This window comes from Hordeum vulgare, chromosome 5H (genome assembly GCF_904849725.1).
Source record: "Hordeum vulgare subsp. vulgare chromosome 5H, MorexV3_pseudomolecules_assembly, whole genome shotgun sequence".
In the NCBI taxonomy this organism is placed as follows: Eukaryota; Viridiplantae; Streptophyta; class Magnoliopsida; order Poales; family Poaceae; genus Hordeum; species Hordeum vulgare.
In genome coordinates, this window is record NC_058522.1 from 540,826,363 (window position 1) to 540,840,037 (window position 13,675).

Consider the following 13,675-nt stretch of genomic DNA (forward strand, 5'->3'; position numbering starts at 1 on the left):
GAAGGAGATTGTCTGTTTTGTACACGAAGTGCATCCAGTTTTTGCCGTAAACCTCTCTACTTTCTTGCACATGCTATGTGGGTGAAATGATGATACCATGCCAACTTGAAACCTTTTCAGAGTTCATTTCAAATGCTTTTCAATTTCATGGTCTTATAGCTCAAAATAATCAGTAAATGCATGAAAAATAACAAATGAAGTCAGAAAGGGTTGTAAATTGATGATGTGGCTTTGAATGGTGCATTTTGAACACAGAAAAACAAGGGAGTTCAAATAAGTTTAAAAAAATGAAATCCCTTTGTAACACACGAGTTTCCGTATGAAACCCTCATACTTCGGAGGAGATTGTCCGTTTGTACACGAAGTGCATCCAGTTTTTGCCGTAAGCCTCTCTACTTTCTTGCACATGCTATGTGGGTGAAATGATGATACCATGCCAACTTGGAACCTTTTCAGAGTTCATTTCAAATGCTTTTCAATTTCATGGTCTTGTAGCTCAACCTAATCAGTAAATGCATGAAAAGTAACAAATGAAGTCAGAAAGGGTTGTAAATTTATGATGTGGCTTTGAATGGTGCATTTTGAACATAGAAAAACAAGGGGGTTCAAATAAGTTCAAAAAAATTGAAATCCCTTTGTAACAGACGAGTTTCCGTATGAAACCCTCATACTTCGAAGGAGATTGTCTGTTTTGTACACGAAGTGCATCCAGTTTTTGCCATAAGCCTCTCTACTTTCTTGCACATGCTATGTGGGTGAAATGATGATACCATGCCAACTTGGAACCTTTTCAGAGTTCATTTCAAATGCTTTTAAATTTCATGGTCTTATAGCTCAAAATAATCAGTAAATGCATGAAAAATAAAAAATGAAGTCAGAAAGGGTTGTAAATTGATGATGTGGCTTTGAATGGTGCATTTTGAACACAGAAAAAAAAGGGAATTCAAATAAGTTCAAAAAAATTGAAATCCCTTTGTAACATACGAGTTTCCGTATGAAACCCTCATACTTTGAAAGAGATTGTCCGTTTTGTACACGAAGTGCATCCAGTTTTTGCCGTAAGCTCTCTACTTTCTTGCACATGCTATGTGGGTGAAATGATGATACCATGCCAACTTGGAACCTTTTCATAGTTCATTTCAAATGCTTTTCAATTTCATGGTCTTATAGCTCAAAATAACGAGTAAATGCATGCAAAATAACAAATGAAGTCAAAAAGGGTTGTAAATTGATGATGTGGCTTTGAATGGTGCATTTTGAACACAGAAAAACAAGGGGGTTCAAATAAGTTCAAAAAAATTGAAATCCGTTTGTAACACACGAGTTTCCGTATGAAACCCTGATACTTCGAAGGAGATTGTTTGTTTTGTACACGAAGTGCATCCAGTTTTTGCCATAAGCCTCTCTACTTTGTTGCACATGCTATGTGGGTGAAATGATGATACCATGCCAACTTGGAACCTTTTCAGAGTTCACTTCAAATGCTTTTCAGATTCATGGTCTTATAGCTCAAAATAATCAGTAAATGCATGAAAAATAACAAATGAAGTCAGAAAGGGTTGTAAATTGATGATATGGCTTTGAATGGTGCATTTTGCACAGAGAAAAACAAGGGGGTTCAAATAAGTTCAAAAAAATTGAAATCCCTTTGTAAGAGATGAGTTTCCGTATGAAACACTAATACTTCGAAGGAGATTGTCTGTTTTGTATACGAAGTGCATCCAGATTTTGCCGTAAGCCTCTCTACTTTCTTGCACATGCTATGTGGGTGAAATGATGATACCATGCCAACTTGGAACCTTTTGAGAGTTCATTTCAAATGCTTTTCAATTTCATGGTCTTATAGCTCAAAATAATCAGTAAATGCATGAAAAATAACAAATGAAGTCAGAAAGGGTTGTAAATTGATGGTGTGGCTTTGAATGGTGCATTTTGAACACAGAAAAATAAGGGGGTTCAAGTAAGTTCAAAAAAATTGAAATCCCTTTGTAACAAATGAGTTTCCGTATGAAACCCTCATACTTCGAAGAAATTGTCTGTTTTGTACACGAAGTGCATCCAGTTTTTGCCGTAAGCCTCTCTACTTTCTTGCACATGCTATGTGGGTGAAATGATGATACCATGCCAACTTGGAACCTTTTCAGAGTTCATTTCAAATGATTTTCAAATTCATGGTCTTATAGCTCAAAATAATCAGTAAATGCATGAAAAATAACAAATGTAGTTAGAAAGGGTTGTAAATTGATGATGTGGCTTTGAATGGTGCATTTTGAATACACAGAAAAACAAAGGGGTTCAAATAAGTTCAAAAAAATTGAAATCCCTTTGTAACAGACGAGTTTCCGTATGAAACCCTGATACTTCGAAGGAGATTGTTTGTTTTGTACACGAAGTGCATCCAGTTTTTGCCATAGGCCTCTCTACTTTGTTGCACATGCTATGTGGGTGAAATGATGATACCATGCCAACTTGAAACCTTTTCAGAGTTTATTTCAAATGTTTTTCAATTTCATGGTCTTATAGCTCAAAATAATCAGTAAATGCATGAAAATAACAAATGAAGTCAGAAAGGGTTGTAAATTGATGATGTGGCTTTGAATGGTGCATTTTGAACACAGAAAAACAAGGGGGCTCAAATAAGTTCAACAAAAATGAAATCCCTTTGTAACAGACGAGTTTCCGTATGAAACCCTGATAATTCGAAGGAGATTGTTTGTTTTGTACACGAAGTGCATCCAGTTTTTGCTGTAAGCCTCTCTACTTTCTTGGACATGCTATGTGGGTGAAATGATGATACCATGCCAACTTGGAACCTTTTCACAGTTCATTTCAAATGTTTTTCAATTTCATGGTCTTATAGCTCAAAATAATCAGTAAATGCATGAAAAATAACAAATAAAGTCAAAAACAAAATAAAATAAAATAAATAAGTAATTTGAAACAAAATAATATAAACTTCTAAAAAAAATAAGTAGAAACAAAAAAACTTTAATAACATAAATAAAATATTTGAAACTAAAATTATCAAAGTATTTTCTGTTCAAAACATTATAACCAACTTCTAGTATTATTGAAACTAAAATTATATAAAATTCATGCAACTAAAATTATCAAAGTATTTTCTATTCAAAATCATTAAAAGCAAAAAGAATTTTCATAAAGAACTTTTTTATTAGAAACTTTAATAGCAAAAAGAATTATCATAAAATAAAATTAATATGTAATTATAAACAAAATAAAATAAAATAAATAAGTATTTTGTTGTAACTAGAAACAAAACAAAATAAATAAAGCAAAAAAGAAAACAAAAAAACTGGGATTTTTTTTTTGCCACCAACTGGGCCACCATGGCTTGAATACGACTAGAAACCCATCCATGGGCGAGGATTCAGGCCCGCAGTAGTCCCCAAAGGCCCATCAGGCAAAGGAGTAGCAAGTAGGCCCGTAAGCCTGTAGTGGAGAGGAGCTCGAGAGGGGTGCGGCACTGGGGCTTATAAACCACTGCGCGCCCCTCCCAACTAGCGACGCGGGCAACACAGTGTCCTTTGGTCCTGGTTGGTGGCACCAACCGGGACTAACGAGGGTGCATTGGTACCGGTTCGTGGCAACAACCGGGACCAAAGGCCGCCGCTTCCCGCCCTTTGGGCTGCTGAAAAGTGACCTTTAGTCCCGGTTGGTGCCACCAACCGGGACTAAAGGGGGCATTAGTACCGGTTGGAGCCACGAACCGGTACCAATGCCTTGGGTATATAAGAAACACTTAGCAGTTTATGCAAAAATCACTTCTTCTCCGCCCCGACGCCCCCACGTTGCTCCTCGTCGCCGTCGCCACCGAGCCCTGCCCCGACGCCGTCGCCGCGCCCTCGCCCGACACCGTCGCCGCTCGCCGCCCTGCCCCGACGCCGTCGCCCGCGCCCTCGCCTGACGCAGTCGCCGCTCGCGGCCCTGTCCCGACACCGTCGCCGTTGCGCCGCTCGCCGCCCTGCCCCGACGCGCGCCGCCCCGGCCCTGCCCCGACGCCGTCGCCGCTCGCCGCCCTGCCCCGACCCCTCGCCCCTGCCCCTCCTCACCTTGGTCCGGCGGCGCCCTCCCCTGTTTTTTTAATATATGTGATAATTGTTTTTGTTCATATATATGATGATTTTTTTATAGAATATGATGTTTTTTCAGATTATATGTATATGATTTTTTTATAGAATATGATGTTTTTACTTTTTTATAAAAATGTATATATGTTTGTATGTTCTTTGTGTATATATGTTCATATATGCAAAAGTTAGATTTAGTACATTTTAGGTTAGTTTAATTTTTAGAAATTTTTTAAATATCTAGCTAGGAAAGGAAGAAGAAGAAAAAGAATGAGAGGAGAAAAAGGGAAATAAGAAGAGGAAGAAAGGAGAAGAAGAGGAGAGGAAGAAGAGGAGAAATAAATAAGAAGAGTAAAAAAGAAGAGGAGAAGAAGATCTATTTTTTTTCTTCTTTCTCCTCTATTCCTTTCTTCTTCTCCTTTTTTCTTTTTTTTTCTTCGATTGCTTCTCTTCTATTCCTTTCTTCTTCTCCTCTTTTTATTTCTTCTTTTGTCTTCTTATTTTTTATCGGACAAGGGATGCATTTCGTGCTCAGTGCGGGGTTCTTGTTAGGGACAAGATCCCGATCAGTATCCAGCAATGGTTAAAGCCAAAGAAGGAAGACCGTGAGGTGCCGACGTCTTATGTCTCCGATATGCAGAAAGAAGATCTTTGGACAACGCTTAAGGCAAATTTCACCCTACCGCCAGAGGAGGATCCAGAGAAGCGAGATAAAGAGGAATTGATCAAGTCTCATGCTCTTAAGAAGATGGCAGAACTATCCAGGAGGTGGAAGAATGAGCTGAAAACGTTTGTCGACAAAGAAGAGACACCAGAATTCACCGGCCGGTTTGAGAAGATCAGAGATCAATGGCCCGCATTTGTGGCCCACAAGACATCGAAAAAGAATAAGAAGATGTCAGCGACAAACAAGAAAAATGTTGCAAAGAAGAAGCATCACCATCGCACGAGGTCAGGTGGTTACCTCAAAGCCCGACCTTTGTGGGACAAGGCTGAGAATGACCTGATTGCTAAAGGGGTCGAACCAGAGACATTGAGATGGCCAGACCGTTGCCGGACTTGGTTCTTCAGGGTTGGCGGAACCTTGGACCCTGTATCAGGGAAGTGCATTTGGATGGAAGAGCAACTGCGAATACCCGTCATGAAGCTTCGGCACTATATCGCCGCAGCACAGGAAGGGACGTTCGTTCCAGACAGAGAGAAGGACGAGCTCACAATGGCCCTCGAGAATCCTGAGCACCCTGGACGGACACGAGGCATGCCAGGCACCCTTCCGTGGAACGCTGGGTTTCCGGACACATGGGGTTACAAAACCCAGGAGAGGAGGAAGAAAGTGGAGCATAGCAAACTACAGGCGCTGCACGAAAGGGTACAAGGGCTAGAGGAACGAGAAGCAGATCGCAGCAAACGACCTGTCGAAGCTTCCCGTGAAGCTACCCCGCCATCTCAGCGGAGAAGCAGCGTGGCTTCCACCGAGCAGACTCAGCAGCTGGAGCCTGTCTTCACGGGCTACCCCGTGGATGCTATCACAGAGTCTCAACATTGCCACCTTATGACGCGATGGATGACATTGAAAGTCAAGGCGGCTGTTGGCTCTGTTATACCTAATGAACCTGGCTCAACCTACCAAGGACAGCCGATTCCAGAAGGATATGATAGGGTGATGGTGGATCAAATAACGGACGGATTTGAGGACCTTGAGCTTGACCACCCTACGGGTGAAGGGGAGATTCAGCTCGGTTCTTCTCTGAAGACTCCATGCCTATGGCGGAAGGAGCTCATCAACCTTCTGAACTGGACGCCTCCTCCTCCTCCTCCTCCGCCTCCTCCGGCGAGTGATAAGGGCACTCAGCCTCCTTCTCCGACGTGTGGTGGCACTCCGCCTCCTTCTCCGCCTGCGCCGGCGCGCCCGAGCAGCCAGCTGCCTCCTCCTTCTCCGCCTCGTCAACAAGGGCCGAAGAGACCCGCCGCCGCTCCGGCTCCTCCGACGCGTCGTCCTTCTCCTTCGCCTCGTAAGAAAGGAAAGACAGCCGCAGCTGCTCCATCTGCTCCGGCGTCTAGCAGTACAGCTAGAGGCAGGCAATACAGATACGGTCCTTCTCTGAAGACTCCAGAGAAGTTACCATACGAGAGGAGCCAGGAGGAAAACACGAAGATCGTGCAAGCCGAAGTGAACAACTTCTTTGAAGGGGTCAAAGCAAAGAAAAATCCACCTCCGGAGGAGAAGATAGATCCGGTAAAAGCGAAGCGTACTCTGGCTGCCCCGACGAAACCACCAAAGTCTCCGGTGAAAGAAAACTATGAGCGCATTCTTACAAAGTCATTTATCGAAGCGGAGCGGTCGGGAAGTACTGTTAGTGCTCAAAGGTTAGCAGAACGACGAGCTGGGAAAAAAGTTGCCCACCTCGGCGAACAAGCGAACCAATCGTTGCCCCCGCTCCAGGTGTCTAGCGTCATCGCGAATCATCCGGGCGGGATGGTGCCCAGTTATAACGATCTTGGAGATTACCTGCCCGACGATGCACATTTTGATTTCTTGGAGGTGGACGAACACAGATACGTGTACGGGAAGCCTCTCGTCAAAGATGAAAAATCTCTAACAACGATGATGCGAAGATTCCATGATTGGTATATGAAAACCTGCAGAGAGTCTGAGGGGAGGAATATTTTGACGCTCAGAGTTAAAGAGGAGCATGATCTCGTTGGAATTGATCTGTTGAATGTTCCATTTGAGGAGTTCTTCGAGTTTTTCAATCTAAAGGCCCTCGATAAGTCAATGATCACTTGCTACTGCCTGTAAGTAGTACTACTTCTGTCATTAAGTCTCTATATATAGGTCAGCTCTTTCATTGCATGTATTTTTAATTATTCTCACTATATTATGCAGATTGAAGATCACCGAATTGAAGAAAAGAGAAATCGGTGATATTGGGTTCATTAACACAAATCTCATAGATGCATATATGGTTAAATTTCGGGCCAAATATACCGAGGCCAAGCTGCTACAATCGTTTATATTAAATCAAAACAAAGCTATAATACTATTCCCTTACAACTTCGAGTGAGTGTTACTGTCTTGTGCATATTTGGTTTCCTTTATTAGTCGAGGTTATAGTAATGTAATTGATGAGTTATGCATGTGTGCGCAGGTTCCACTATATTCTCCTAGAGATTACGCTTGAGCAGGGACTAGTAACCGTCTTAGACTCGAGACGAAAAGATCCCAAGAAGTACGCGGACATGACTGAAATTCTAGAGAAGTAAGTTAAATCTATCATTATCGCACCATATCGGCAACTTCAATTTGTTCATTTCCTGATATCAAGTAATTGTTTTCTTTGTCTGGCAGAGTTTGGAGTAAATTCACCTCAAAAACTCCGGGACTGCCAAAGAAGCTACAGTTTAGACACCCGAAAGTAAGTACTATAGTAGCATATATGTTCCACGCAACTCCTAGTGATTCAAGCGCTAGTTTCATCAATACCATTTAGCATGCTTGCTAATTATCAGTTTGATTGACCTCTATTTCTTGTAAAGTGGTTGTGGCAGGAAGAAGAGACTAATTATTGTGGATACTACATTTGCGAGTCCATCCGCCACACGACCTGTGAGCGGGGCTACTCCGAGAAACAATATGAAGTGCGTAAATAATTATATTCACAATTTTATTTCATTACCATCATTTGTGTTCAGTTTCATTTATTCATATATATATGTATTGACCCCCTTCTTCAAATTAGATATTTCGGATGCGAGATGAACTCCTAGCACCAGATCGTATGCGAGGAATTCAAGAGGAATTGGCAGCATTCTTTCTTGACCACGTGATCGCTAAAGACGGAGAATACTATGTGGACCCTGCAGGGTTCAATTTTAATTAGGAGATTATATTGTAAAAGATACTTATATTGTATATATGTAGCCAGTAGCGTCGGATAGATATACGAGAACTTGTTGTTCGACCAATCTCTCAGAGAAGGAGAGGTGGTCGATATCACTTCTCTTTGTATGCATCTGTTCATGACGATCTTCTGTTTCCTTCATTTGCTTAACTAGCTAGCGTGTCTAGTCCTCCCTATATGTATAGTACGTAGCGTCGATCAAGCACGGAGATAAGAAAGAACACTTCTCTCTATTAATTAGCATGGTGACACAATATATGAAACACCTAAATTAACCCCTCAAAACCCCCAAACCCTCCCCCCCTTTCAAAAAAAAACAAAAATCCCAACACCTGAGATGCTGACGCGTGGATGCTTATTGGTCCCGGTTGGTGCCACCAACCGAGACCAAATGGCCTCCTGCCTGGGCTCGCCGCACCGGCCACGTGGAGGCCCATCTGTCCCGGTTTATGGAAGAACTGGGACTAAAGGTTTAGGGCATTAGTACCGACACTTTAGTCCCGGTTCAAAAACCGGGACAAATGGCCCTCACGAACCGGGACAATAGGTCCTTTTTCTACTAGTGTGACAAATTAGTTCTTAACAACGATAACAAGTCAAATTCAATCTCCAACTCACATTAGGTATTATTCAATGTTAATTTTGTCCTTTTCTTGCTTGAAATCTGCTATGGGTTTTAATTTGAAAATTCATGACATGTTTACAAGCATTATCTATGTCATAAGTCGGTTTGTTAGTTATTTGTTTTTCTTTAACTTTGCGTGAACTGGAGTAGGTGCTTCGAGTGCATAACAAGTCTTCTGCACGAGATATGTATCCACTAGCGGTGGTTGAGATTTTGAACCGTAGAAACCTATGATGATATATAAAGAAAAACTCTAAAGTTATCACATAATACCTAGTTAAGGGACACTATTTGCAAAGGTTACCTCCAACCGCTTCTAGTGGAGATACTTTTTTAGAACAAACTCGCACTGTTACATACTAATGTTTATACACATGCATCAACCTGACGGTGGTAGATAAAATATCGACTTCTCCCAGAAAGCAAGATCGAAGAACATGCAAGATTGTGAGCTTTCTGTGTTGCTGCTTCTATTTCACGAGGAAAGGACGCCACCATGAACTACCGCGATGCCTCCTTGATCTCCCGAATAGTGGGGTCGCTCGAGGTTCTAAATCACCTGAAGTCAATCTGAAGCAATGCATACACATCTGACACTCAAATTCGGAGCGAGAGCTAGCTATTACTCGCACTCCATAGCCTCAAGCGTTGCCGGATCGGAGCAGTTGATGATGATGATGAACGAGCACCCCACGAACGCACCCTCGGTAAGCTAGCAATGACAAGTGGCGCAATGCATGGATAAGCAACTGTATCGGGCCAAGCCCGTCATGCCTAATTTCGATTTTGTTTTTCATAAAAAGAGAAACATTTTTTTTTAGGATTGAGAAATAAGAAACGTATGAGTGAGTTAGCAAGTGTATTGGGCCAAACCGGTCATACGGTCGGCCCGGCCTCACAAGAGCCCAGAAATACGAATGGTGGGCGAGGCGCCACGTCCACCGCGAAACGCCCCTGCTTCCTGCTTCGGTCGCACACCGCCGCGCCGCACTCCGCCGATTCCCCAACCCCGACAAGGACGCGCCGCCGAGAAGAATCCGACCATGAGCGCCGCCGCGGCCAACGTCGCCGTTATCGGAGCCGGAAGTAAGCGACCCAGCTCGTCCCCGTCCCCGGCCCCCCTTAACTCAAAACTGTACCCACACTCCTCCCAAATTGCTGATCCGATTGTCCCCCCCACTCTCTGCCCCTTTGTTTCCCCCGATCGCAGTGACGGGCGCCGTGTGCGCGTCGCTCCTGGCCGCGCGCGGGGTGGCGGTGACGCTCTTCGACTCCGGCCGCGGCCCCGGCGGACGCATGGCGCAGCGGAGGTGCTCGACCGATTTACCGCCCCCTCGTGTCGCTGTTCGGCTCTGACTGGTGTCCCTTTTCGGAGGGGCGGGGGTGCGCGCAGGGAGGTGATGGACGACGGCACGGGGCTGCGCTTCGACCACGGCGCGCCCTACTTCACCGTCAGCAACGACGAGGTCGCCCGGGTCGTGGGCGGGTGGGAGGCGCGGGGGCTCGTGGCCGAGTGGAAGGCCATGTTCGCGTGCTTCGATCGGGAGACCGGCAAATTCAGGGACTTCGATAAGGTTCTGAGCCTCAAAACCCAATCGCTGATAGGAGTAGTTTTTAGCACATATGGAACTGGGAATGTGGCAGTGAGAACCAGAAATGCTCAACTAAATTCTGTCTGTCGAGTCTGGTCATTGCTGCATATAGTATGCTACCTAGAAATTAAGAACCTGTTCGGCAGTCCTCCGCTCCGCAACTCCGCTCTGGGAGTGGGCTGAGCGGCGCCGAACACCTCGACTCCGCGAGTTTCATATCTCGGAGTGGAGCGGCATGCAGTGCATTTTCCTGGAGCAGCAAAAGTGATGCTCCGCGAACTCCTCCGTGGCTCCGCGTAAGAACTACCGATGGAGAAAGCAGAGTCTCTTCCCCGGCCTCGCTCAGCCCCGGTTCACACCGCCCTGAAGCTAGCTGCCACCACACGCGCAACGTTGCGGTCCCAACGCCCCGCCGCCCTCACTTTGGTCGTGCTTCAACACCGCCAGTCATCACCGTGGCCTTACACGCACTGACTCGGCCGACCATCACCGACGCTGCCAGCCGTCCTCGTCGTCTTACACAGACGTCAACGACACTGCCGGCCGTCCTCGTCGTCTTACACGGACATCACCTATGCTGCCGGCCGTCCTCATCGTCCTACACAGACATCAGCGATGCTGACGGACGTCATAGACACTGCGGGCCATCCTCGTCCTCCTCCACGTCCGGCTTCCCGGAGCCTCCTCAATCCAGTTCTTCGCCAAGCCCCTAGACGTCCGTTTCTTCTACACGTCCGGCGAGCTGAGGACATTGCATCAGCGCTGTTTCTTCTACACGTCCGGCAAGCTGAGCACGTCGCATCAGCAAGCCAACTCGAAAGCACCTGTCCCAGCCGGTTATGGATGGACATTTTGTTTTCTGAAACTTGTTTCGAGGAGTTGGAGTTGACAGCCGAACATATCTTCAAATTCTGAAATGTGCTGCCGGAGTTAAGAGTTGAGGAGTGAGGAGCAGAGTTGAGAATTTGGAGGAGTGGAGTGTTACCGAACAGGGCCTAAGTAGTGGATCAGATATTCATTTTGTTCACAGAAATTTTCATCCGAAATATTTCCGTCAGTTTTCTGCTCCTCGTCGAAAGATGGAGGCAGGGTAGATTAGTTGAAGTAACATTAGCTCCCTTGGAATGTACTTTTTCAGGAGGGAACAATGAAGAAGTATGTCGGAGTTCCAGGCATGAACTCGATATGCAAATCCCTGTGTCAAGAGGATGGTCAGACTTTCTGCAAAGTATTTTATTCTTTGATGCCGGGAATGAGAACATGAATTCTTGATGTGCATACTTGATGTCTCTTGTGCTATAGGTGTGGTGGGCAAATTTGGTATCACTATTGGAAAGATGGATTGGCTCCAAGATAGGAGCTCATGGTCATTGGCTAGCTTGGATGGCACTGATCTTGGCAGTTTTGATTTTGTTGTGGCAACAGATAAGAACATAGCATCACGAAAAGTTTCTGGGCTGACAGGAAAGCCACCGCCTCTTGGTTTGTTCGATTCCACTCTCTTCATAATATGCACTACTTACTATCACATGACAAGTTTTTCTACAAATCAGGATGGTTATGACTACTTTTAATTAGAGAAATGATCCTTTTTTTCCTAAGTGAATTGCTTTGCATGTCTTTGATTTATGCTTAGCATTTATTTTCCAATGGAGTAATATATTGCTACTGTACAAATGCTAAACAGTCAAAATGTACTCCCTCCATCCCATAATATAAGAACGTTTTTACACTAGTATAGTGTCAAAAACTCTCTTATATTATGGGACAGAGGGAGTAGTAAATAACTTATATGGGCTCTAAAGCCATGTCCCATTCCTAGTAGGAATTTCCTACCCCAGGAAGATCCATTCATGTTTTTTCCTCTCTGGCTACCATGTTTAGATAAAAATTGTTTAGGAAGGGTACAATATAGGTGACCCATTAGCTTCAAAAGAAATCGTTTGTTTCAGTGAATGGTTTGGATTAGCTAGTTCACTATTTTGTAATAGTCGATCATCACCTTTACCTTTTCATGTTCTGTCAGATTTGTCAGTATTTCCACACTTATCAGTAATGATTCAAGATATCCCAGTTCGCCCCTGTTTTGCTCTGATGTTAGCGTTCTCAGAGCCTCTTTCTATGGTATAAGCAATCTCCAGTTTGTTGATTCATACATCTATAAACCATCATTACTCATCTAGCTCGTGGTGTTTAATTCAGGTACCTGTCCAAGGGTTCTCTTTCTACAATTCCTATTATCTAAGCTGGGCCTTTTGTGATAGTAGTAAGCCGGGACGTCATGTACCTCCTAATAGGTACACACCTTTTTTTTATATGCACTTGACATTTGATGAAGCAATATAGTTCAATTTCGTTAAATTCAATTTTTTCAGTCAATCGTGGGTATTGCGTTCAACCACTGAGTATGCTTCCAAGGTAATAGACAGTATGGGTCCCAGAAAACCTTCAGCAGATGCCCTTGCTAAGGTTGCAGAGGAATTATTCAGAGAATTTCAGACTACAGGACTGAACATTCCACAGCCTGTCTTTATGAAAGCTCATAGATGGTTAGTATTCTAGATGACTTCTTCAGCTCCTCTAGGTTGAATCATGTATTTTTCAACGTATTTATTTCATTGGTATCTGACAATAAGCAAATTTGCAGGGGTGGTGCTTTCCCAGCCATTTCTATTGGCGGTGATGATAAGTGTGTCTGGGAAAAGAACATGAAGTTGGCTATCTGTGGAGATTTCTGCGCAAGTCCAACTGTGGAAGGGGCTGTTCTTAGTGGCATGAGAGGAGCTTCCAAAATCCTTGGATGTTTAAACTTACCATCAGGGTTGTGACTTGTGAGTTTTGACTGTCATCAATTCTTCTTGATTCTTCGCTGGTTTGTATCTATGAGTGCATTTGTCGTTTAAAGAGATGCACTTTTTTGTACAAAAATAGTTATCATGCCCCTATAGGGATGATATCGGTTGTTGAATAGTATTATGTGAAATAAGAGATAAGTGCTGATTTGATGGCAAGAATTCCAAGTGTATCATTCGAAGATTTTTCTGTCTTATTGCATTTTTCATCCACTGATTCAAGCCACTTTGCAGCTAGTCCTACAAGCCTCTGTTGCTTTGCTATTGAACAAACTCACACACTATGACACTAGCATGCAGTTTTGGTTTCCGAACATACTGGGTGTTAAGGATATCATATCTCCTCTTCCTATCAGATGGGTCTTTTGGGATAAATGGTTAGATTATGAACCCATGAAAGGCTACCTAGAGATGAGCATTACACTAACTCTGATAGCCTGGCTTATTAGGGATGATAGACTACTCATATCAATAAGGAATTCCTTCTTTGCGTGCTTGGCTTGGAGTAGTTCTAGGATGGGTGACCGACCGGGAAGTTGATCCCGGGTGCGCATGAGTGAGGACAAAGTGCGCAGAAAAGACTAGTATTGATATGTGGGGCGAGTCTAGATCCCGC

The 13,675-nt window shown here is 43.9% G+C and overlaps 1 protein-coding gene across 1 annotated transcript; it reads left to right on the top strand.

Annotated features, from left to right (window-relative positions):
- The first annotated feature begins 9,556 nt into the window (after positions 1–9,556).
- On the top strand, positions 9,557–13,221 carry LOC123452553 (renalase). The gene is made up of 9 exons (XM_045129216.1): positions 9,557–9,701; positions 9,826–9,925; positions 10,009–10,189; positions 11,346–11,418; positions 11,510–11,689; positions 12,234–12,331; positions 12,410–12,504; positions 12,583–12,756; positions 12,855–13,221. Exons 1-9 carry the CDS (start codon positions 9,659–9,661, stop codon positions 13,033–13,035), a joined length of 1,125 nt encoding a protein of 374 aa, XP_044985151.1. The 5' UTR covers positions 9,557–9,658; the 3' UTR covers positions 13,036–13,221.
- Positions 13,222–13,675: the final 454 nt, after the last annotated feature.